General features: G+C 42.9%; 1 protein-coding gene across 2 annotated transcripts in view; it reads right to left on the reverse strand.

Annotated features, from left to right (window-relative positions):
• The window catches only part of RAI14 (retinoic acid induced 14), a 57,218-nt gene extending 36,285 nt beyond the window's left edge, over positions 1-20,933 (reverse strand). Inside the window, exons 1-2 of one of the 2 annotated variants that reach the window (XM_053448136.1) lie at positions 20,732-20,933; positions 8,535-8,614 (exon numbers count right to left, since the gene is read on the reverse strand). In XM_053448136.1, coding sequence (XP_053304111.1) covers positions 8,535-8,570 — 36 coding nt within the window. In that variant the 5' untranslated portion in view covers positions 8,571-8,614; positions 20,732-20,933. The remainder of the gene's footprint in view (positions 1-8,534; positions 8,615-20,731) is intronic. The other variant, XM_053448137.1, reaches the window with a different exon arrangement.
• Positions 20,934-26,259: the final 5,326 nt, after the last annotated feature.

Here is a 26,259-nt window from a genome sequence, read left to right on the forward strand (position 1 = left end):
AGCCCGGATGGCAGTCGCCACCCTATCCCCCTGCCAGTCTTCACCCGATCATGCATTCTTAAATTACCTCACCATATTAACCTCTACAGCTCCTGAGTTATGTTACAAAAGTTAACACCACTGCATGCGTAAGTCTCTTTGCACCAATGCATGTTCCGCCTCTTGGTTTATTTACATATAAATTACATTTATAATGTTTGCTGTTTATGAAAATTGCAGATTTTTTTTAAAAACGATGAATACAGAATGAGAATATCACCCCTAAAACACGACAACCAAATTCTCCATTTTATCAGCAGCCAAACCATACATTCTTCACACATGAATTATAAAATGTTAACAATCACGTTGACAGCCCGTTTTTGAACATTCCAATTCTATTCTGCCAACCGCAATTTCCTCTTTCAGAAGTAGATTACCTTTCCACTGTTATTGCCCAAAGCCCCTTCCTTTGCTGAAAGTGAAGCATATCTTCCCGTCGTATGAAATGATGACCTTGTGTCCTCTCTACACAATGTTAACTCACAACAGAGCCTCTAACTCCCTTTGTAAAGTTTACGTCTCCATTCTCATTTTGCAATGTGATAAATGAAGGCTCCTCTCTGTTCTGCCTGTCTGACAAAAACATCATTCCTTGGCCAGCGCCAGACCTAAAACCCAGATACCTTTAGACAATAATACTACAGTGACCTCCATGAACACCCAACAAAAAAGAAGGATTAGGTTTTGTTCATAAACTTAAATCACTTATAGACTGTTAAGAATTACTTAATCCACACTGAATACCTCCTGCGTGACCGGTTTGTTTTGTTGAGAGTCACGTTTTTAGGGCAATGTCCCACCAAGTGCCCCACTGTTACCCTTTTGTAGGCCGTGGTGATTATGGGCAGGTTGGGGAGACCAGAGGATAAGGGCCGTAGAGCAGACCTCCATTGCAGCTCCAGTGTGGCCACCTAGAGATGTACTGGAGGACCATGCTACAACATGAAGTCAAATACTGGCGTTCTGCAAGGTAGCTGGACATAAGACGTACTTGGACGGTCCACATCCTCAGTGAAAGACAGAAATCTATCAGGTCACAAGTATTTATCCATACATTCGTATATCAACACATTCCAGGAGATGCCATGCTGTCCCACTGACCACGTGGCGGCCATTTTCTCGCAGTGTCTAGGCTTCATAGATCAATAATCCCTCTTTAAAACTCTGGTAAACCCCATCGATGTTGTAGAGTTCCTACAAAAAAGTATCTATTCCTACTTTTTTGTATTGTTGAGTAAAATTAACACACAATTAGCCCTGCCACAAAACACATATTAAACATGGTGGTTTTTCACATCCTCTTCCTACGACGGAGAGTTGAACATTTGGGGCTTATATCCAAGTTTTAAATTTAAAATATTGAGTAATGTCTGGTGTTACTATTTAAGGATATTTTTGGAGTGTGTCTGAGTGGGGGTTTGGAACACTTAGTGCCGTGTGTGTGTGTGTGTATGTATGCGTTTGAAATGACTCATTATGGCCGTACAAATGGACAAAGTGAACTGAGATATACTATATTACTGGAGCCTGTGTGCACCAAAGCACCCTGCAATCTGCTTCTAATAAAATAACAACGTGCTTGTGGTAAAAAAAAGAAAAGAAATAAAAAATCCCATTTGTTTTCACATAAATCCCACTCGGGGATTTGGGCGTCTGCGTGGTTGCATTTATTTTATATAGTAGTTTTATTAGAAAAGTATCCACTGTTCTAGAGTCAAATAACATTCCTGCAGTCGGTGGTTGCAGTGAATCACTGGAATTGCATGATGCAGTTTCTCATATGATCCGTGGAGCAAGAAAAACAGATTTAAAGGGTAAGTCCCATGAAAAAAAAACACATTTTCCTATTAAATTATAACATCCAGCGCTATATACAGTAATGTAGGTTAGTATTGACAAAAACCCGGTTTTATCTCATTTTGCATCAATAAACTCCCTTTATCTGAGGACCTGGAAGCCACCATTGTTGTCCGCCATGTTTTCCTGGACATATAATTTTTACATATTGCTGACCACCCCAGATAAAATGCTGCCCTGCAGTATGGAGGATGTATAGACTTATGGAAGGGAACCAATTAGTCAGTTATACATTCCCCATACTGCAGGGCAGCATTTTATATGGGCTGGTCAGCAATATGTAAAAAAAAAAACATGGCCGATGTGGTTACCCTACACTGCACGCCTCCTACATTGGCTGGAGCCCCAGTAACTCAGGTTAAGGTCTTACTTTACTGAATTGTGGGAAAAACCTGACTTATTTCCCATGGTTCCAACACACCAATGAAGCAAATACTGCCATAAAGCAATCATCATGCCGTTGTTGTTAGCAGGGGGGTGGCGCCCAAATATCACATGATACCTTACAATGGTGAAAGTCTGTAAAATATTTCTTAAAAGTCACTTTTCTACAACAAAGACCTTACGGGACTCTGTGAAAGTATTCCAAGGGTATTGTCGTAAAGTATGTTGGCCCTCGTTCAAACTAGCAGCGGAGGCGAGTGCCTCCGATCTGGCTTTAAGGGAAGTGGAATCTCTGCGGAGTCAGGTCGCCGACTAGGCCATTTCCTGTCTGAGGCCGCCGTGTGGTTATGCAGACAAAAGGCCTCTGGCAAAACTGTGATGGATGGCTGAATGGGGTCAGCGTGATCACTACATACAGCTGAATCACATTCTTCCTTTCTTGTTTTATTTAATCGCTCGGGATTAGGGTTGTATATACATTACAAGTGACGGATGTGTCTCAGCTGTGAGCGCTATCCCTGCGGCCAGTCAGAAGCACAGACTTTCTTCCCCGTAACCCCGTTATTACACAAAGCCTCCTCGCTGGCTGCGGTTAGCTGAATGGAAATCATCGGGCCTGTGCTACTCGCCCCAAGGATGTGTCCGCAGGGTTGAACGACATGCAGCGGTTTGGGGACTACAACTCCCATCATGGCCATCCTGCCTGCTCACTTTGAGAAAAAAAACGGTTCGGTAAGATCTCACCAGACTTTCGAGCTTGGGGAGCTGTGCCTGGAATACAACTCCCATCATCCTTATGCAGATGGCTTACTTCCCTGAACTAGACTAATGACTGAGAGCACACAGGGAATTTCAAAGGAATCCACAAAACCAATCAACAGCAATCAGCGACTTAACAACAGGATAGAGATCATTTAATGTGGAGGAATGAACGTGTAGATCCCGATACCAGGAAGTGTATATGGCTGCTCCTATAGTCCATGAATAAGGACGTTTTTTTATTATATTACAATATTTCACAGGTTTATTCATTGTAAGGAACTGTAACACTAAAGACATGAAGAAAATTACATATACTCTTTAAGAATTATCCGTAGACAACCATTTCAGAGACAACAAAGAGCTAAATTTCAGCCATAATTCATTCTTCAACATTTTTCTAACAAAACTATTTTTTCCAACCCTGCCAGCATCGTCTAGGGCATTGTTATCCCATAAAATCTGATATTTTCGAAGGTTTTTCAGATGGAAATACGCCTAACCCCGCAATACGCTCAGGAGCTGCCACGTTACACCAATTTAGCTGTAAAAACGCTGCAAATGGGTAAAAAAAATATTCTAGTAGGGAATTCTAAGATTACCAAGGTGAACGAATGCATGTGAATGAACGACTCGCTGAATTTTAAAATAGGGCATAAAAGAACATGGAGACAAAGGCAGTCTGAGGATTTCCTGAAAACATTTCTTTAACCGGCTGGTTGAGAGAGCAGGAATTTCTACAAATACCAGGCGTTTTCGGGGCAGCTCTGGGAAATTCCTCAATACTAGATTTACATATTTCCGAACAATGATTCTTAGAGCAGATGGACTATTCCGAATATTTCCTTTCCTGTAAAACAGAGATTTCTGGCAGGTCCTCCTTCTTTTAGTTTGACAAACAGAATTTGTTAAGATGTTATTAATAATACACAGGGCAGTCGTACCACCTTTAGTACAGCAGCCGCACCTGTTTCATTTTAGAACAAGTTTCCTAGAATATATACATTACGCATTGTGGAGCAGTCACATTTCTCAAATCCCTAAAATATATTTCATCAACAGTTTTAGATTAAAAATAAGTATTGTGGTGTTTTCTGTAGATGTTGCGTAAATTACTGTTTCTGGCAGCGTCATATCAGCCATTTGCACTCTATCTTTGTTAGCTTAGCCAAATCTACTAGACAAACACCCTGACTCATTATCTTACTGAATTGTGGTAAGGAATAGAATGACTCGATCTTAATCACCTTGTCAGAAACTCTGACTAATGAAAATCTATGGAGAAAGGACTTCATTAGCATTGCCATAAAGCATCCGCTCAGTGTGGTGTTTGAGCCGGGAAAGTCACCCAAAATATCACATGACAATAATGGTGGCCTCCAGGTCTGCTGATAAAGGGAGTTTTTTGAAACAAAATGAGACAAAATCAGGTTTTTGTGACTACTAACCTACATTACTGTATAGAGCCCTGGTTTTTTGGGGGGTCTTTACTGTTAAATACAGCTATGTAATAATAGTTACTAACATTAGCAAAATATGGGAAGTAGAAACCTACCTTGTGTGTATCTCCCCCAAAAATACACTGACTTACTGTATATAGGTTAGAGTTATAGGTAGTTTTGATAAATTTATTTAAGGGGAACTGTATTCATCATAACTTTAAGCATTACTAAATTATTTTGCTAACACTACCCATAGCTTATGCTTTATCTTATATTTGTACTGGGGACACTGCCTGCAAATCGAGGGGGGTTGTCCTGCAAAAACTGGGAATGTTGGGAGGTATGATATACTCATCCTACACCCAAGGCAGGAATCAAGCATTTTAATGGTTAATTAATCCAGATGTCCCGCATTCTGCTGTTCCTCTCCAGGGCAAACACTTAACTGCAAGAGTGCAGAACCTTAAAGGATCAATGTGACATCGCTCTATTTCCGGCTGTGCCCTCGTAGTGGAATATATAGTGCTGTCAATCAAACTTTTATATTTATGATCCGTCCTCTAACATCTGTTATTTTCATCAGTTCTGTATATACATGTATTCTATATAGAGGATGAAAAACACAACGGCACGGAGCAGCCTTTTGGACACCCGGATTTGGAGAGAAAGTAACAATGTGCCGTCTCTGATAAATCAAAATTTTTTTTATAACTGGACTTCTACGGAATTATATGGCTGCTCCCTCCCAAGAAAAGGCTGGATAAACCACAAGGGTCCCAGGGAGCCCCCTGAATAATGAACACATGTGAAAATACATTGTAATTAAATGTGCATTCATTTAACCTGGTGGGGGGGGAGTAAAGTTGCAGTTCCAATGTTTCATGCTTCCTGATTGGCTGCTTGATGCAGATCTGATGTGACATCCAGTAACCAGTGACATTTTCTGACCTAGGGAGGCAAGTGTGACATCATATCCCAGCGCCGCTTTATGAGCGACAATGGCCGCTTTATGAGATTCCTTCTTTACACGGAGTGGAAATATATAAATAAAAAGAGATCTGGGGAGAAGGATGACTTTAGTTGATGTTGTTCTAGTTCTAAACCAGTTCTCCAGGAAGAATAATGTCTTAATTCAGTCTCCAATGCTGCAGCGATCCCATGAAGCCAGGGAACAGAACTCTTTTGTGTTATCGCTCTCGTTGGACCCAGACGGCGTCTCGCTGAGGCCATGGTTGGTGTGCTCATGGACTGGTGTCGCGGTCATCTGGAACGTGTTTAACAATAACACCGAGCGGCTTGATGGTCCTCAGCCAGAAACTCTCGGTAACAAGCAGAGCGGAGGTGCATCTGTGCTTTTATGCTTTGTAAATCCACATGTAACAAATCTTCCAATTTCATTTCCAAATGTATCATTTATAAACCCTTACGGCATATGATCCAAGTATGCCCTTTAAATTATTGTTTATTGGTGGGGTTGCATGGGCCCGTAAACTGCCCATTCCGCCCATCTAGTCTGCCTGTTCTTTCCTGATCTAAAGACTTAACCTTAATCAGTCCTCGATTTAGGATAGCCATATGCCTACCCCAGGCATGTTTGCATTCCCACCTCTGCTGGGAACTGTTCCACGTATCTACCAACCCCTGAGCGAAGCGAGAAATAGAATAATAATCCATAATAGAACAAGTCGGGGTTGGTCAATAAGTAACTCTCCTGCTGTTGCTGAAATAAAATGTTCACAAAGCTCAGCCAGCGTCCAGGGCCGTAGGGGTGAGCTGCATAGGGTGTCGAGTTGGTCGGAGACCCCAGCTGGTTCTCTGACATAGAGGACGCGTCACCTTAATAGAAGAAGCGTGAGCTTCGGTGTAGCTCAACATCATGACAATTGTAATTGCACACCAAGAGAGCTACCATTGGCTACCCCAGCTATAGGGGTTAATGTAGGCCACATGCAAAATGTATACTTCTTGGCTGCATTAAAAATATTCCAGCCCTGCTCAATGTATTATTTTATAACCACAATGTATTGGTTATCGTAAAACAGAATACCTATATGGGTTACTAATCTGAAAGAGTCTCAGGGTTTATGCCCCAATCTCAGGGTGAAGGGGCAGATTCCTTCCTATTCATACTCTTCTGCGATCATATATATTAGACTCCCAATTGGTGCTTTTATTTTGGTTGATATATCTGCTTGAATGCAGGTGACTTCATTAGGTTTATCCTTAAATAACGACAGGTCTCTTTTTTCCATGAGGACCGGTTTTAGAGCCTTTTGCTTAATTCATTCTGTGAGTCACTCCGCACATCTCCACGTCGGGTTAATAAATTGTTAATATTTCAAGAGGCTCAGAGCCAACTCGTTTAGAAAGTTCCCAGGTATGAAGAGCGTCCGTTTAACCTAATCTCCCGGGCTTGGTCAGACCGAAGGAAGTTCTGTTTCCTCGTGCTCGTCGATATGGGATTTGTGACGTCGGACCCCCCTGCTGAACGTACGGCAGCCAATACCACAATACAATTACACGGAACGTTCTCCATCGTACGATGGAAAGGGTGATTGTGAGCGTCTGACTCATATACAGGGCCCTGTTCATTCAGCAAAGTAATATTATTTTATAAGGCGAGGTCCTTTAATGTGATGCAGCCCAAAAAAACAAATACGCTCTTTGGAATGCAGAGACATGCGCAACCAAAACAATTACTCACTAATAACGTGCATTTCTTGCCCATAATTAATTATAGAAATTGTATGCTGGGTGTTAAAGGGACACTCCAACCATTATATGCACATGACGGGTGAGTTTCATATTTAAGTGAACATTTGCCCCTTGTACATGCATGGCGGGAACTATCAGAATCCCCTCTGTGCATGCGTATTGCTGAATGCACCTCTTGGGCAGTAGCGCGCATGTACAGATGCAGGAAGACAAACCTCGGAACTCTATGGGTTTGACCCGGAGCCTCTGGGTCAGTTTCTTCTTTATCCAGATAAGGGAGCGGTGTCTGGCCACACCCACTCCCTGCCCACTAAAGGCTTCTAGCCCTGCCCCTTCACAAAGCCACCCCCCCACCGTGGGTAGCCTATCATGGAAGCCCCCAGGTATGCTCACCGTCATGCGGCTCGTAAGACGGCTGATGGGAGATTTCCATGGGGTCTAAGGAGACCCACCGCTCTCACACGCAGAATGCGCTCCTACTGATTTCAATGGGAGCTCAATCCTGCCAGTGATTGGCCGCTTCAAGCAGTCAGCACTGGGGCTCTTGCATCTTCTAAAATATATATATATTTTCTCTTTACAATGTATTCCATTGGCATTCTTCATTGATGAGGCTGTATACGGCACTTAACTGTCCCTTTCATCATTTGGCTATCTATTTCATTGTTTGATATAGATTGGAATGTTAAATACACACTTTCATGATCTGGGACGAGGCAACGGGTTATTAGCATTATTAGCAACAGGTTATTAGCATTATTAGCAGAGGACTATTAATATTATTAGCAGCATGTTATTAGCATTATTAGCAGTGGATTATTAGCATTATAAGCAGGGGACTATTAGTATTATTAGCAGTGGGTCATTAGCATTATTAGCAGCATGTTATTACCATTATTTGGAGCGGGTGATTAGCATTATTAGCAGTGGATTATTAGCATTTTTGGCAGTGGGTCATTACTTTTATTAGCAGCGGGTTATAACCATTATAAGAAGCGGGTCATTACAATTATTAGCAGTGGGTCATTAGCATTATTAGAAGCGGGTCATTAGCATTATTAGCTGTGGATCATTAGCATTATTAGCAGCGGGTCATTACAATTATTAGCGGCGGGTCATTAGCATTATTAGCGGCGGGTCATTGGCATTATTAGCGGCGGGTCATTGGCATTATTAGCGGCGGGTCATTGGCATTATTAGCGGCGGGTCATTGGCATTATTAGCGGCGGGTCATTACAATTATTAGCGGCGGGTCATTAGCATTATTAGCGGCGGGTCATTAGCATTATTAGCAGCGGGTCATTAGCATTATTAGCCGCGGGTCAGTGTACTTACATCACTCTTCCTGAACTTTGCCTTTAGACTCTTCATGTTTGTTCCGATCTCGGTCTCACAGCCTTAGTGATCTCCAATAACTACAGAAAGAAACACACAAAAGAACTAAATATCACATAAACCGTATTTAAAGAAAATGTATCATTAATCATCCACGACTGCTACAGAGAAATGCTGCTGGTGTTGGGCGTGATGTCCGAGTGGAGTAATACCTCACATGCGTAGTTCTGGGTTTAGGAAGGTCGGGACTCTCTCTTTGGATTTTCTCAAACTACACTTTTATTTCTTTTATTGGAATTGTTTAGCTTTTATCATTTCTTGCTGGTTATACTAGGATCGGGAAGCAGGGCTCTGCAGCTGGTGGACATGGCCGATGCTTTCTTCAGCGAGATCAGGTTTGAACAGGTTTTCTTTGAATAACAGACAACAAAACTAATGCTCTTACTTTACAGAGAGAGTGGTAGATAAATGGAACGACCTCCCATCAGAAGTGGTAGCGGCTAATACAGTGAGGGGATTTAAACATGCATGGGACAGGCATTTGGCTGTCATGTATCTAAGACGGAACTGAAAACCTTTTTTTTTTCCTCCCCACTCGACGTAAGTAAATATATAGAAGGCACACGGAGGGTGGGGAAGACTATAATTGGGAACCAGGCCATGCTTTGCACAAACAGGAATAATATAATGATTGAGATAAGCTCGCCCGAGTTTGGTCATCTATTACCGAGATAAGATCTGCCTAACGTTTGGCTCGACTTCATTTCCATTGAGATGGAAATTCCTCCTGGCTTGTGTCTACTCACTTTATTTGCACAATATAAGAAGAATGTGGAATGCCTTTAAAGAAGCTGTGGGAAGAATGGGTTCCTTCTCTAAAACAAACCATAAGAACTCCCGTCTACGCCAAAGACATCAACCCTACAGACATCTCAGGAGGATTGTCCTCAACGAGGTCTACAAACGCCATCAGCATATTAACAACGGGGCCAGGAGGAGCGCTAACCCCACTCGAATTCTCCCACCCAAGTCAACGGCTGGGAACGGTTCTACGGAAGGACGCGTTTTTTTTCGGATACACCCGAAAAACTCGAAACATTATTTCAATGGCGTCCGTTTGCTCCGCGTATTTATTGTGTTTGAAGCAGCTCGGCGCGTCAGCAAAGCCCTGGAGGCGCGTAACAAAATACATTTAAGCGAATGGACCATCGTATCAAAGTTGCGTTGGCCTGATGGACTGAGACAGCAGGAATGCGGCTCTCTTGGGGGACCCGAGGTTAATGGTTTTACCGATGATTTGGTAAAATGATATCTAGGAAGTATCCAATTGCAATCTCTATCAAGAAAAAGAACAATAATTCTTCCTTCCTGAGAAGAAGCTTTACTTTAAAGGAACGTGGCAGCCATACATTTAAGTGAAATGGACATTGTATTGAAGAAAATAAGACTTCTTCTGACTCATGTCCAAGCCCAATGGACACCAGTCTGCATTAAGAATGGACATTTGGGGGATCAGAAGGCACTTCTTAAAGGGGGGGCAGTGCAGTCATCGCACACTTTAATGCCCATAATAGCTGTGTGGCCCCTTTAAATATTCATGTTCTCTCTTCTGCGAATGCATGGGGTATTCTGCAGAATCCCTCCATGTACATTTTGCCCCTTTCCCTACCCCCAGCTATTACCCACGTAGGAAATGAGCGTTCGACTCAACACATCTCCCAGCACGTGATATACTCACCGCCAGTCAGCTGCAGCGCTGGGGGGGGAGAGGGGTTTCAGACCCCAATGTGCATGCACTGAAACTGCCCCTATTGATTTCAAAGGGAGTGACTCTCTTGCAACCGATTGGCTGCTTGAAGCAGCCAATCAGTTCCATGAATTGTCGGACAACAGAGGAGAAGTTCAGCTTCAGATCCCACAACAGGCAAGTACATTTCTCAATGTTTTTCTTCCCGTTTTGGAGTAAAATGTCACGTTAACTATTTAAGGAAGAGGAAAAAAAAACACGATAAATGAAACTAAGCTAAACAATTCAGTGAATAAGTAGCTACAAGTGCTCTTTAATATAAAATATGGATGTTCTCCATACCGCTAATAACAAGATATTTCTCCAAATTAAATGTTTTCCAAACTTATAAGGATTGGTGAAATATGTATTAACCCTTACATGTTTGGAAGACATTTAAACTGGGGAATATAATTAAAGGTCTATAAATTAATTGATAATAAACAGGCAAACACAGGGTGAGGTCACTTTGGGACGGACAGAAGGACATCTCACGGAAGAACAATTTCAACAGTTGCTTAATGACTCCTATTACAGAACCTAACGACTGATCCGCTATTATCCTTTTCATGGAAGATGTCTTTAACGTATCGATTAGGGATAATTTGAGGATAAAGTTACGCTTGAGCTCCGATAAATACTTCTAAACCCAAAGCCTGGCAAGTAAGTCAAAGACGTGGCTCTCTGAAATGTACTGCTGCCGTCTAATATGTTTATGGAAATCCTGCTACTACTGAATTAAAAACGTCCAAAGTGCGCCCATTACTAAAATGAAGCTGCAGCTTCACAGCTGCAGAACACATATCAGGCTCTGCAGAACCCCACTCCATTCATCTGCATTGGAATAACTCAAAGGTGCATCTACCTGCTTGCATGCAGAAGAATACACCGGGTTCATGCAAAATGGACTTTAATATACATTAAAAGATGTATACATATATATACATACACATCCATATGCGCATATCAGTCGCTATGAGGTCGTCCAGCTATACATCTGTTTAAATCGGGATGATCGCTGCGAATTGCATTTATCCCATAGAGCATTCCGACAGCGTAATCCTGTTTATTCTCCCCACGCAAAGTCTGACCTAGTCGTCTCCGAGCATAAGGCTGCACGTCAGCGCCGATCAAAGCCCAGACGACATCCCTTAATAATAAGATTAGGCTTTCCCTTCTAATTAATTCAGCTCGCTGGCTTGGTCCAGGTTGTAAAGCACAGGAGTCATTTCTGAGGAAGAAGAACGGAATGGCAGAGTGAATATATTCCGCAGGTGATTCCGCGATGCTGCGGATCGGCTCCCGCATTATTATTATTATTGAATAGTCACAAAATCTTAACGGGCTGTTAAAGCTAAAACTCAATCTTCTGCACTGAGCTCATCCTTCAGACTAATGTATGAAGCCTACGCGTTAAGGGCTCCGTTACCATTACAATTATTGATCTAGCTAATCATCCAAGGCTTAATTCTGTAATCTCAGTCTGCCCATCGGGTCCCTGAAGTCATAGACATTTCTTCTTTATTATTATTATTTATTGTTTTATATAGCGCCATCAAATTCCGTAGCGCTGTACAATGGGTTCTTTAAAGTGTTTCTGCATATATTATTTTTGATCATTACTGAAGTCTACTGTCATTTCTTTTTGTAAATTACCCCTCGGGTAGACCCCATCTTAATACATTTTTAGTACAAAAAAACAAGCGTCGGTATTATTTTTATGAACTAAATAACATTGGCATTAAAAAGAGTCATCCCACCTCTCACACCTGACATACTAACAACACGCTTAGACTTTGAAGATCTATCTGGGTCCGTCCATTGGTGATTTCTACAATTACCATCAGACAGCCCTGCCACACAAATACCAAGAACATTCTAGGTTACCTACCTGCATATGGAAAATGCAGGTTGCGGGGCCGCTCTGAATGAATTACTGCCCTGCATGATGTAAAGTTGGATATCTAGTTAAAGGAGCCATCTATTCGCAGTACATTATATTGAAGAGCCCCTGTACCGTTATAATCAGAGGAGCCTATATTTGGATCAAGACTATATTCTTTCATAATCACGTGATGTAAGAAGTAATGCTGAGGTATGATGTCATATTCCAATGCCACGGTCATCTATAGTGTAATTATCCCATAGGGCAGAGGAGCCAAATTGCCCCCCCAATAGGATGTTCTACCTCTGGTTTTGCATCTGCCACCCCGCCGACAACCCCCCAGTTATAAGCCTAGGCCAGAGTGCACCATTGGGAACAGCAATAGATTCTTTACTAGCCAAACCATTTTCTAGCCGACATTGTACAGCTTTGGACAAACACATATTGGATTAATAACCTGTCTAATAGATAATATTCTGAAGTAGATAATAGGTAGTAGGTATTAGGAAAGCAGTTTAGGTGCCGGCAGTAGAATTTTAGAAGCCCTGCTTCGGGACTCTCTATCCGCCGAACATTAATGGTAATCAGTGTGAGAACGAACATACGGATACATTCTATTTCCGTGAACGAATACACCGTCCTCCAGCCCTCTCGCTGACTTGTGATGTTTGTACCGTCAACTTAAAATGTCTTAAGTAAACTAAAGCCGGAAAAAACATGCTTACCCCCCACCCCCACCAGCCAAGTCCTTCATCACACTTTAAAATAATACGGTGCAAAAGGGAAATTATATTACGGATCCCATGGACTGGGTGGTTGGGTAATAAAGTAAGGTGCAGTCGGCAGGCAGAGGAGACGTCTGATATGGCCTCTGTCTGATATGGCCTCTGTCTGATATGGCCTCTGTCTGATATGGCCTCTGTCTGATATGGCCTCTGTCTGATATGGCCTCTCTCTGATGTGACCTCTCTCTGATATGGCCTCTGTCTGATATGGCCTCTCTCTGATGTGACCTCTCTCTGATGTGACCTCTGTCTGATATGGCCTCTGTCTGATATGGCCTCTGTCTGATATGGCCTCTGTCTGATGTGACCTCTCTCTGATGTGACCTCTCTCTGATGTGACCTCTGTCTGATATGACCTCTGTCTGATATGGCCTCTCTCTGATGTGACCTCTGTCTGATATGGCCTCTCTCTGATATGGCTGTAGAGCGCATGTTAAGTCAAAGTAAAGATAAAGATCAGAGACAAGCAGCCATAAATCTCAGAGGTTTGTCTTGTTTACTGAAGATTATCCAGAGATACGCCAAAGGAAAAACAACCGACGGAATGTTTCAGAGAAAGTGTCAGCCATGGCATGGAACCCGAGGAAGTCAGCGATGGAAAGTCATGTGTTAAAGGAACAGTTTTTTGGGGCGGAATAACTGATCTTTCAAAAATGGGAATACCTCCCCATATTTCTAACAAAGAGGGATGCTTCTGTTACGGTTAGGGGACACGACTTTTCATGTGACTTAGTGACCTGTCTGTTGTGTTATGAACCTAAGATGAGCCTTAAGGACTGATTAAGGTCCGGCTTCAATCAGGACCCTTACATTGGAAGCATTGCCTTACTGGAAAGCATTTCAGGGGTTAAATGCAGTCATGTTTTTACAGAATCAGTAAAATAAGTGGGTTTTCTTGTAGTAACATTTTACAATTCAGTGAACAATGGTGTTTACAGGTTAAAGGAAGCAGTGTAGGAAGTGATCCGTGAGAGCAGCCATCTCAACCTCCTGTTCTCTTATTCCTCCCCATTAAGTTTATTCACCTTTCTCTGTGAATCCACAGGGTTCACAGAAACCATTTAAACGGGTTAAGGTTATTTTTACTTCCACTACGGACATCATTATGCAACTAGAAAGTTAATTAGATGGTAGTTGTGACATGGACCCACCTTATGGCAAAGTATTTTACAATTTCTTCTACAATCTATTCTCTCATTTGGATTTTTCCCTAGAAAATAAATGGCCCCTTTTGTGTCTCTCTGGACAGACGGCATCGTTTATCCTGGGGGGTAGAGCGCGAACGGTAAACACGCCGGCTGTTTTGAATTACTATAAAGTTCCAACGAGCTTCATCATTGAGCATACGCCGCGGGAAGGTCACTCGGACCGTAAAGATAACGTTACGGAATTCCTTGGCCCCCACTCTGAGCTCTTAGGGCTTGTAGACTGTACTCATCGGCAATCACCGTCTGGCTGCAAAACCATTCAGCTGCGCCTTAGGGCTAGAGACTCAGAAAATGGCAGCAGAGCTAACGTTCTACTGCGTGCCACAGGACAATAGGATAAGTGGAAGCTTGTGAGCAGGAGCCGCTTTCCCTCATATATCCGCCTGCCTTCGTCTGTCAGTTCTAGTTTAGTCAGACCCCTTGGATATATTAATTGTATTAAGCGCTGCAGAAATTGTTGCCGCTATGCGAATAAAAGATAATAATAATAATAATATTTTGCAGTGGTCTGTGGACATAACCGGGAACTCTCTGGGTTTCGCCCGGAGACTCCAAGTGAAGCCCCACTTCTCTGGGTTTCTATGGGGATATTCCAGGTCCCAGCATGCTCCATTTCCCCCCCCAGCAATGTTTTTCTGCGTGGGGGGGGTGAGCCCCACATGCAACATCTGCGTGACCGACCACGATGTCACCAGGCGGCCCAGCGACGTCCGCTAGAACATCCACTCACATCACGAAGAGGCATACCTGGGAACTTCTGGGCTCCAGCTACACAGAGCCTACCCTTGCATGACACGACAAGCACTGCCTACTGACATCAGAGGGCGGTACCACTGACATCAGAGGGCAGTACCACTGACGTTGGGGGTGTTCCCGCTGACACCAGAATTAAAAGGGGAAATGGGCGAGGAGCAGGACTGAGGATTCAGGTGTTGACCCAGGGAACCAGACCCGGAGAGTTCCCAGGTATGCGCAGACGGAGGGCTCCGGTGGGGTAGGTATGATTATGGCCGCTCCTTTGTGCTTTACTCATTAGAAAAAATAAGTTGATAATTGATAGTATTCGTTTGAACTCCTTAATGGGGTCCAGCACCTGGAAGAGGCTTTAAAGGGGCCGCAACATCAACATATGTTTTTCAAGTTATATTTTCTTCACTGAAGCCCTGAGTTAACGCTAAATCTACGCTCTTCCTCTTCATCGCCATACCTTCCTACTGTACTGTTGTTGCCCGATTTTCAGGCATGGTTCCCCATGTCTTACAAGAAATGCCCCTCTGTGCTCCTTTTGTGGGCAGTTGGGGAGATCCTCTGATCTCCATACCTGGGAACTCTCTGACTACCCAGAGCCCCCCCTTGCGGGATGCGGGTAGAAGGTTCCACTGACGTTGGTGGGCGGTCCTAATGACATCGCCGGACACTCCATTTTTGGAGGGGAAGTGGGTGGGGAGTGGGGCGCGCCACAACACCGCCCCCGCGACTCTGAGTTCCCCCTTGGTGTATATATATATATATATATATATATATATATTCCTTTTCATATATTTTCATGCCACCGACCCCCCTCCCCCAGTTGCCTGAGAAAACAACCCCGATAGATCCTGCCATTAAAAACACACACGGCCCTGTGGCCCGACGGGATAATCTATGGCCAGGTGTCATGGTTATTTCAGCCATTTCCTATCTTCTTAAACACTTAAGACCTTGTTAACAAAACAAGTCCTGTCATTTGTCTTCCATAGATTTCACTGCAACATCTGCGCTGTTTTCACGGAGACAAACAGTAAGTCCAGGTTGTGTATAAAAGCGTTAAGGGCCGCTACTGACAAACATATACAGAAACCCTGAGATCTCCTCGAGGAAAGCCACAAGTTTGTTTCTCTACTAAACAACGTATGATTTCCTTCCCATTATTAATGGAAATGATCTAACTACACAACATGATGTCATCAAAAGAATCTACAGTCTCAGGAAGTGAAGCAACTATATATGAATAGGATATTCCAGCCTGCAGTGTCTCCGTGACGACAGCATGCTTTCAACTGCCCCTGCGCAAAAGGGGGGGGGACTTTATTGAAGCACCGCCCACTCTTACAGATGCCCTGCTGGTTTTGACCAGACTCCACCTAGTTCCTGCCCACTTTCTTCCCAGGCACCACCTATTTAATGTCTATGCTCCTCCTACAGAGCCACGTTTTTACAAGTAGTGGTCTTGTGATGACCCGGAGACTCTCTGTTCCCAGGTGTGGCTACCACCCCACCCCCACCGGACCCGTCGCCTTAGACCTACATCACTGCCGCTAGCACTTAAAGGGTTAAAAATTAGAATTGGGGTCATTTCCCCCATTCGACCGCAGGAAGACATCTGGAGCGCAGGGCTTGGCCTTCTGTTGAGAATATTACGTTACTGGGAGAAGCTGCTGTACTGAGTCAGAATGACACACGCAGCACTAATCCGTATTTATAATCCACAAATACTGCGGACATTTCAGCTTCACCAATCATCATCACCAAAAATACACCTGGAAAAAACCCAAAAGCACACGTGATCCGGAGCACCGCATCTCCGGGCGGATTCTACCGCCGCTGCCCTTTAACAACAACAAAAAAGGTTTCCGTTTTCAGTAATTAAATATTTGGTAGCATTATCCCTTTCGTCATTCCATTTATTTCCAAAAATGGCATGTTTGTAAAAAAAACAAAAACAAACATCAGCTTGTGTTGAGCCAGACCACAATAGCATATCATATTCAAGCAGCTATATATTGCGAGGTAAGGTCTAGGATTATTTGATCATTCAAATGATATTTGCCCGGAATCCCGTGCGTTTTACAGAATGCAAATACACGGGGATCTATTCAGTGAGTCTAACTTTCTTCTTTCCCTTCTGTCATGCTCAACAGCCTTTATTTATCTATCTATCTATCTATCTATCTATCTATCTATCTATCTATCTATTTATATATCCATCTGTCATCTATCTAACCATCTATTATCTATTCATCCATTTATTTATCTATCTATCCATCCATGTATTATCTATCCATCCATCATCCATCTGTCCATCCATTTATCTATCTGTCTATCTATCTATCCATCATCCATCTGTCTATCCATTTATCCATCTGTCTATCTATCTATCCATCATCCATCTGTCTATCCATTTATCTATCTATCCATCCATTTATCTATCCATCTATCTACCTACCCTATCTATTATCTATTCATCCATTTATTTATCTATCTATCCATCCATGTATTATCTATCCATCCATCATCCATCTGTCCATCCATTTATCTATCTGTCTATCCATCATCCATCTGTCCATCCATTTATCTATCTATCCATCTGTCTATCCATTTATCTACCTATCCATCCATTTATCTATCCATCTATCTACCCTATCTATTATCTATTCATCCATTTATTTATCTATCTATCCATCCATGTATTATCTATCCATCCATCATCCATCTGTCCATCCATTTATCTATCTGTCTATCCATCATCCATCTGTCCATCCATTTATCTATCTATCCATCTGTCTATCCATTTATCTACCTATCCATCCATTTATCTATCCATCTATCTACCCTATCTATTATCTATTCATCCATTTATTTATCTATCTATCCATCCATGTATTATCTATCCACCCATCTGTCTATCCATTTATCCATCTGTCTATCTATCTATCTGTCTATCTATCTATCATCCATCTGTCTATCCATTTATCTATCTATCCATCTATCTACCCTATCTATTATCTATCCATCCATTTATCGATCTATGTTTCTATCTATCCATCCATTTATCGATCTATAGTTCTTCCAGCGTTCACGCGCATTCTTCATTGGCGGGTCTGCATTACGAGCAGCTGGGCTGTCCCAGTAACATGTACCCGACCCCACACTGGACCAGTTCACAAAACCTTCAGCTAAACTCTATGCTACCGTGTGAAGCGTGCGAGCAGTGACCGATCTACTTATACGAGCAACGAGGCGCTGCGATCACAGAAACGGCACCCCTTAAAACTTTTACTCAGCATAATGACACAGAACATAAATCCGCACCCAGCAGGTTCTAGATTTTATATAGCGGAATAAATATTTATTCTAAATACATTATCACCAATATTATTACAATGTATCTGCTTGTTCATTAAGGCCCGGTGAATTAAGTTGTGCTGTATAGTGGATCACGTCAGGGGCACCCATTACCTTCACAGCTAATAATAATGTATTGATCGCCCTGCGTCGCCCTCTGTCACATGGAAATGTAGTCACGGAGATGTGATTGAGCAGATGGGGAACTCTTTGATGGCCACTTCTCTTTAACCCCTTCTGGAAATCTTACAGGCAGAGGGTTGGACCAATGGCTCGTTTGCTAGTCCTCGGGGATAAGCTGCTCGAAAATGAAGTCAGTGACCCAAGAGTCATGTTTCAGGGAGTGTGACCGAGTTCCACCTCGATTATCACTCACAGCTGCATACCAGATCCACATGTGGAGGAGATAATGACAGGCTTCGGTCGCTCGTCTCTAAACTGGGTCAAAAGACGTCCTACAAGGCAGCCTCCTCCTCGAGAGACACCAAGACGGTAAAGTTCCTTGGCCTCGGAGAGTAAGTAAGCGAGCTTCCACTGCAGGAACTTTCCATGTTGTCGTAGGACCCTTCTCACACACGGAGTCCCAAAGGACCAGGTGAGATCCATCACAGAAAGAATCTATTCTGTGCAATCAGCCGCTACCTCTGTCAGCCAACGAACCCCTACATCTGCAAGTGCATCACGGATGGCGGCGCATGACCTGAAGCTCAACATCTCCAAGACTTGAGCTTATGGTTATTCCACTGTCCCCTCTGTCCACAATTCCTGACATCTCTTTCACAACTCCACCATCCAACCAACTGACCAAGCTCACACCTGGTGTCACACTTGCTCTCTTCTTCTTCTCTCACATCCAGTCCCTCACCAAATCCTGCGCCTTCACCTGAAAAACATCTCCCCAATTCCCTCAATCGCTCCACCGGCTCCCCATACCCTCCAGAATCTGCGCCTCTCTCTTCTACCATTCATTACCTCTTCCCACTCCCTTATTCAGGATTTGCCCCACGCTGCATTCCTTCTCTCCGATTCCCTTCCCCGTCCCGTCAGACTTTCTGTGAAACGAGAAGTCATTTCAATAAAGGACTGAAAATCTCCAGCTGCCTGACTGTAAATAAACCATCATTCTCACAATCCGCTTTCTGCCAGTGGAGGATGATGGGAGTTGCCGTTCATGAACAGCTGAGCAGTCACAGCCTTGTGTTGGTATTTCGATCTTCGCACAATACAAAGTTCTTAGAAAGAATTTATTGCCCAAACACACCTATAAATTATATATACCGGTATATGCCAACCCCGCTGTTTGTACAATTCCAGTACATGCAAAAAATAGCCACATTTCTATCCCATGAATGTTTAAATTCCCACTTCTGCTGGGAGGCTGTTCCACTTATCTACCACCCTTTCAGTAAAGTCAAACTTCCTTACATTAAATCTAACCTCTGACCCTGTAGTTTTAGATTATGACCTCTTGTTCTAACATCTCTCCGCCTTTTAAATAAACTTCCCTCCTGTACTTTGGCTGTTAATGTATATAATGGGAGATTTTACACAATTACCGAAAACGTGTTAAAAAAAAAATGATGTTCTTTCCTGTATTGCTTTTGTACAAGCGGCGACAATACAAGGTGCAATTTAACAACAGTGTGACATAACGACAACTACTCCTATCAGGCACATCCTAACCCTAAAGGGAAGGTTAGCAGGGCATTTCTATTACATGCCACAGAACATCAGCAGTGACAGCTCAAAGAGGTTCTGCAGCATCTGCCCCAACCATCGCCTTTTAACAACGTTAAGAATCTAATGCCCCCGTGATGGGAAGTATAATCCGGCTACAGCTAAAATTCTGTCCAGCTCTGTCCCAAGCTTGGGCAGTCAGGGCAAACACTGGCTCAGAGCGATAGGAGCTATACTCCAACCACAGTGCAGGGGTGATCTACATTGTGACTTTATAAGGCTGGTTAAGAGTGATGGGAGCTGGACTATAACAACAGCGGAGGGAGGGGAGGAACCTGGGGAATGAGCCACCCTGAGACTTTGTAAGGGTGGCCGAGGGTAATAGGGGTTGTATTCCGACAGCTTGAGTGTGGATGAGGTTGTAGACCCCTGAACATTCCGGGAGCTTCTTACTGTGAAGCGCTGGCTGTGGGTAGTGGGGGTAGCAGAAAGTCTGCAGGTTGCCCAGCGCTACTAGTTCCCTGAAATACGGGCAGCTCGCCCCAGAAGCACCCCCGCTGTGCAGCCATATGGCCGCGGCGGAGATCGCAGACCTGCCCTTACCTTGCATTGCCCTGCACCAGAAAAATGGGACCCCACCAAGTCCCCGTCCTAAAGGGGGGCGACCGACACACCGACTCCCACCCTCAGCGCACACAACACAGACACCGATCCTACACAACAACTACAATGCCACACAGTCCGCCTCTCACCCCATACGAGTGCTCGCCTCCTGCTAGTCCTGGCTGGGAGTGCTGCTTGCAGAAGCCTCCAATTCCGGGCACATGACAGGAGGGCAGACTGCAGCCCCGGGCAGTAATACCCCTCCGGATACCCCGCTGCTTCTGCTCTCTCCGCTGCTTGCCGGCTTTTGATCTCCTCTCCGACCCTCCGGCTCCCGATCTTTGTACTTTTCTTTTCCCTCTTTTGTTCGCAGGCAGTTTGAATCGGGACTGGAGGCTCATTACCGCCACCTAGTGCTCAGCGCGGGCAGCCGCTGTCCCGTACAATAGCTGCACACACGCTCAGTGCCACTGTCACCGGCTAGGAGTGGCCATTCCCTGGGCAGGCGTCCTTGTACACCCCGTAACTTACTAATGGTTTGGTCCACGCTAGTGCATTGCACGGATCTCCAGTACCAAGTGCAGCCAATCCGGGGGGCGGCAGCTGAACTAGATGAATGTGGAAAGGTGAAAACCACTTGACTTGTTATAAAACCACCAGATATTGCGGCGCTCATTCACCTCAACACCCCTGGAATTCACACACATTCTATCAAAGGGTAACTCCAATGTCTTATTTTGAATAAAAAAATATTCTGTTTTGTTTTTTAAACCAGTTCTACTTTCTCCTTAATAAAATATTTTCAGGTATCTGTATATCAGCCATCTACTAGACACACACACACCCCGACTCCTTATCATGCTGCCTGTTGTAAAGAGTAGAATGGCTAGATCTTAATGTCTGCAGATAAAGGGAGTTTATTAGAACAAAATGAGATAAAACCAGGTTTTTGTCACCGGGAGTTATTACTGTATACAGCGCTGGGGGGTTATTACTGTATACAGCGCTGGGGGGTTATTACTGTATACAGCACTGGGGGTTTATTACTGTATACAGCACTGGGGATTATTTCTGTATACAACGCTGGGGGTTATTATTACTGTATACAGCGCTGGGGTTTATTACTGCATACAGCACTGGGAGTTATTACTGTATACAGTGCTGGGGATTATTTCTGTACACAACCCTGGGGGTTATTACTGTATACAGCGCTGGGAGGTTATTAATGTATACAGCACTGGGGGTTATATTACTGTATACAGCGCTGGGAGGTTATTACTGTATACAGCGCTGGGGTTTATGCTCAAGGAGAAAACATATTTTTTCATTGGGCTTCTCACTCAGGCATAGATATATAGTTATAAATGTCCCTTATTAGCTGTTGTTACTGTAACAGCCAGAGGTTGATCACACTTGGCTTCCCTGAGCTCCTGGTTGTCCCTCTTTAGAAGCGACAGTCTGTCTTTGGGACCCGAGTCGCCTTCGCTAACACACTGCCCTGTAATTGTGTACATGGGTGGATCACAGCGATACAAACCCCATAATGTGTGTACAAACAGCAGTAAAGTGTGAATAAATTAGTTTATGTAGATAAATAAAGGCTGGTATTGTTCTGGATACCTTATCCAAAAGTAGTTATCTAGTAGTTCATCACCTAAATAGTTTTGGCCCTGTCTAAAAATCCCATACAATTATACACTCTCTTTGGTGAGTGATACTGGTTGATCAGAAGCCATCACTAGTATGTAATGTCAGTGTCAGGAGTGATGGGCGTGATAAAGGGCCGTTGGAACACAGGAGTGATGGGAGTGATAAAGGGCCATTGGAACACAGGAGTAATGGGAGTGATAAAGGGCCTTTGGAACACAGGAGTGATGGGAGTGATAAAGGGCCACTGGAACACAGGAGTGATGGGAGTGATAAAGGGCCTTTGGAACACAGGAGTGATGGGAGTGATAAAAGGCCGTTGGAACACAGGAGTGATGGGAGTGATAAAGGGCCACTGGAACACAGGAGTGATGGGAGTGATAAAGGGCCACTGGAACACAGGAGTGATGGGAGTGATAAAGGGCCTCTGCATGCCTATGAAGACTTCTTTAAAAATCAACCATTTCCAGCTACAATAGTCATTTACAACGTTAACCCTGTCTGCGCTGGATTTCTGAGCCATTTCATGTTATTTTAATGGACAAAACTTGCTTTTCTGTCAAGGCCTCGCGGTAACAACTAATGGCTGCATAGATTTCCATGCCTGCCAGTAAAATATTAGCTGAGAAGGATCTTTAGAAGCTCGAATGGATAGGTGACAATATGTGACTGTTGGGTTGGGTGCAGTTTCATTTGCACTACGTGACACCCCGGCCTTCACATACTGCCTTTCATACAATAACAGGGTCTTTTTATTGTCCACGTCGCCAATATCTGTTTTATGACGGCTGCTTGGATTCATTTGCACCTGAAGCCGTCTTTCAATGGATCGCACCTGTAACTCAAACCTGTTTGGTAGGGATTTAGAAAATATATCCCCTTCTCCTTTGTCCGGAATGGCAGAAGTATTCTAGAACTACAAAGGCACTTAGAGAAGGTCTTGGGCTCAATTAGGTGACCTTTCCCAAACTTAATTGCTGTTATCAGCTGTTATAAATACCCAGTTTGTGGTTCAACTCCCAGACTAAAAGCCAAAATAGCGATCTAGACAGTGGCTGGTTAAACAAGCTTCACTGAAATCAATAGAAAAGTATATTGGAGCAAATAAAGCGTATATATGGTATATATATATATATATATATATATATACATATACAGTTACATTTTAGACCTTATAAAAACTTTGTCTACAATAAATAATAAATTTAACGAGCCGTAGAAAGCTTAAGTAAAAATCTGCATCTGGCCAACGGGCAAAAAAATATATCAGTGACAATTCCTTTTTTTAATGCCAACACGTGGACTGTAACAACAACAACAACAAAAAAAAGCCGCTAGGCTATTCTTATGCTTAGTTATATGTCACTGAATTAAGAATTATATGTGTTTATTAGTCAAGGTCACCTTCATAGCTTCCATATATTTTTGGGGGTGATTGTGACATTGGAACAAGTGGTCATAATGTAAAACTAGAGGGTCAGGATGTAATGTAAGCAAGTTTTACTTTACTGCGAGGGTAGTAGATGGGTGGAACAGCCTCCCATCAGAAGTGGTGGAGGTTAATATAGTGACAGAATTTAAACCTGCATGGGATAGACACATGGCTTCTGGATCTAAGACAAGACCAACGACTGAGTAAGGTCTGAGTGTTTACATTATAAAAAACGGGCAGAGTAGATGGGCCAAATTGTTCTTATTTGCCGTCTAATCCTATGTTGAAGCTGAGGATTACGTAAAGCTTGGTTGGAATTGTCATAACAGTAAGGGGTCTTCCAAAAGAGACCCTTCACTGATTACTAGGGTCTTATAGGCCGGAGACCCCAGCGGATCCAGCAGACGACATAAAATCATCCGGTTTACTTTCCGCCAGGAAGTTATAATTCAGGTACAGCCAGTTCCCTGACAATTTTCTATTTATTATTTACAGTAAACCCAATCTGCTCGTTAATTGAAATAGTTCCTGTAACCTTGTAAGGAAAGTAACAGAAAAGAAAACAATTTCCGCTAATTGGATAAGCGTTCACGTAATCATTTAAACAGGGAGTTTTTTAGCAAAATGAACCGTTACTTTATAAAACAAAGAAATGAAAATGAAACCGTTGGTAGCCGACCTACTTTAATTCCAGCAGTAGCATCCATCTGTGAATACTCTAAGTATGTAATGTCCAGTCCGGCCCAAAATGCACTTACAAAAAGGAACTACAGAGGAAGCTCATAAAAGGAGCACATAAAGGATCATGTATGGATGTAATGTTGCCCCAAATCTCTAAATTAGAAATTGCCCCCTTGCCAGCTCGCCCCTAGGCTGCCTGTGAGAGGTACGTTTCAAAAGCAATGTTTCCCTTTGGGTAACCCTTTGTTGTTGTGACCATGGAGCAATCAAGGCACTTTTCAGTTTTGCAGACAGACAAGCGATCTAGTTAATTGAATTTGATTAATTAATCCGGTTAATTAGGGAAGGCTGGGGGTTTCTAGGGGCTCCATCTCGAAGTACAAGTGATAAAAAGTAGAATTATTTATAAACCGGGGATGTATGCTTACTGTCACACTTACACACTTATAGACTTATACTTTTCCCCATTCATTATGGTCCAATGTAAATTCTTCCGATTGCCTATTCTAGAATACAGAATTCATGGGTGGACTTTAAATTATTATTCTAGAGTAAAGCAGCAAATTCTATGTAGATTGGGGGGGGGTAATGCGGTTCTCCTAAATCCTTGTTTTAACCCCTTAAGGACAATGGGCGGTCCCTAAACCCATTGAAAACAATGCATTTGAAGCCCGTACATGTACGGGCTCGGTCATTAAGGGGTTAAAGAAGACACATTTATCTTATGCATTAAGCTGAATATAATGGCTAGAACGTCCTCCTAAGACTTAGATCGCTATGCGTACTATGTTTCTTTTTGGATCTAGCCTGTATCCTCATTTGAAATATTCTTTAATGTTTTACCTAATTGTTTCTCTTTTAGTATTTAACCCCTTAATGACAAAGCCCCTACATGTACTGGCTCCAAATGCATTGTTTTCAATGGCTTTAGGGACCGCCCATTGTCCTTAAGGGGTTAAATGCTTCCATTTTATGCCCCATTCCAGTTTTATTAACCATTATTTATTATGTAAACCATGGACCATTTAAATAGCCTTTCTTTAGACACTCTCCATACTTATTACACATTAAAGTCTGCACAACTAACACGTTATTGTCCATTTTTTTTTGCATTAAACTGCAATAGCCAAACTCTTGCCTAGTTTTCGTATTTACCCAAACTATTCATATTTGCCGTATGCCAACGGAACCGTCTACTCTGGGAAGTGGAATATGATCCCGAATACTATTATACTAACCCGATGATCAGATTTTAAAAATAACTATTTTTTTGAGAATTGTGATAAAGAAGAACACAAAGCAAACAAAAAATACCCATTTGCCCTTTTTTAATGTTTTCAATTGCGATGAGTTACTAAGGTTAGACTTAATATATGAACTAACTGCTAGATCTTCCAGCAGGGAAAGAGTTACGCATTTTGTGTTCTGTATCGGCTCTCCATATTGGCAAGCGCGCCTGTTTACATTAGACAAACAGAGTCTTGTTCTTGACGGTAAGATCCCGGCCAAGTTTAGACTTCTGCAGTAGTATTTGTGGTGGCAGGGCCAGGTCTAGGTTTTAAGGGGCCCGAGCGACAAGATCTAGAGCCCCCCGCCTCTTACACATGTGATGAATTTAACTATACATGAGCTAAGGGACACGAAAGGCCTACGTACATGTTTACAACATACACCATAGGGATGTAACGATGCAATATTATGATAAATCTGTGAAATCATATAAAAAAAATTCATTAACATAATTATAACGTGTCAATAAAATAAATAACAATGCGATCTGCGAGGTTTTATTCGGTTACATTTCCTGCTTTGGGATTTTTGTTAACGTTTATCCACAGAGACAACGCTTTCTTCTTGTGCTGTTACTCATTTGGAATCATCTAGCTGTATCAGAAGTTGATGGAAGCCGGAACGGGT

Source organism: Spea bombifrons, chromosome 1 (assembly GCF_027358695.1).
Source record: "Spea bombifrons isolate aSpeBom1 chromosome 1, aSpeBom1.2.pri, whole genome shotgun sequence".
NCBI lineage: Eukaryota > Metazoa > Chordata > Amphibia > Anura > Pelobatidae > Spea > Spea bombifrons.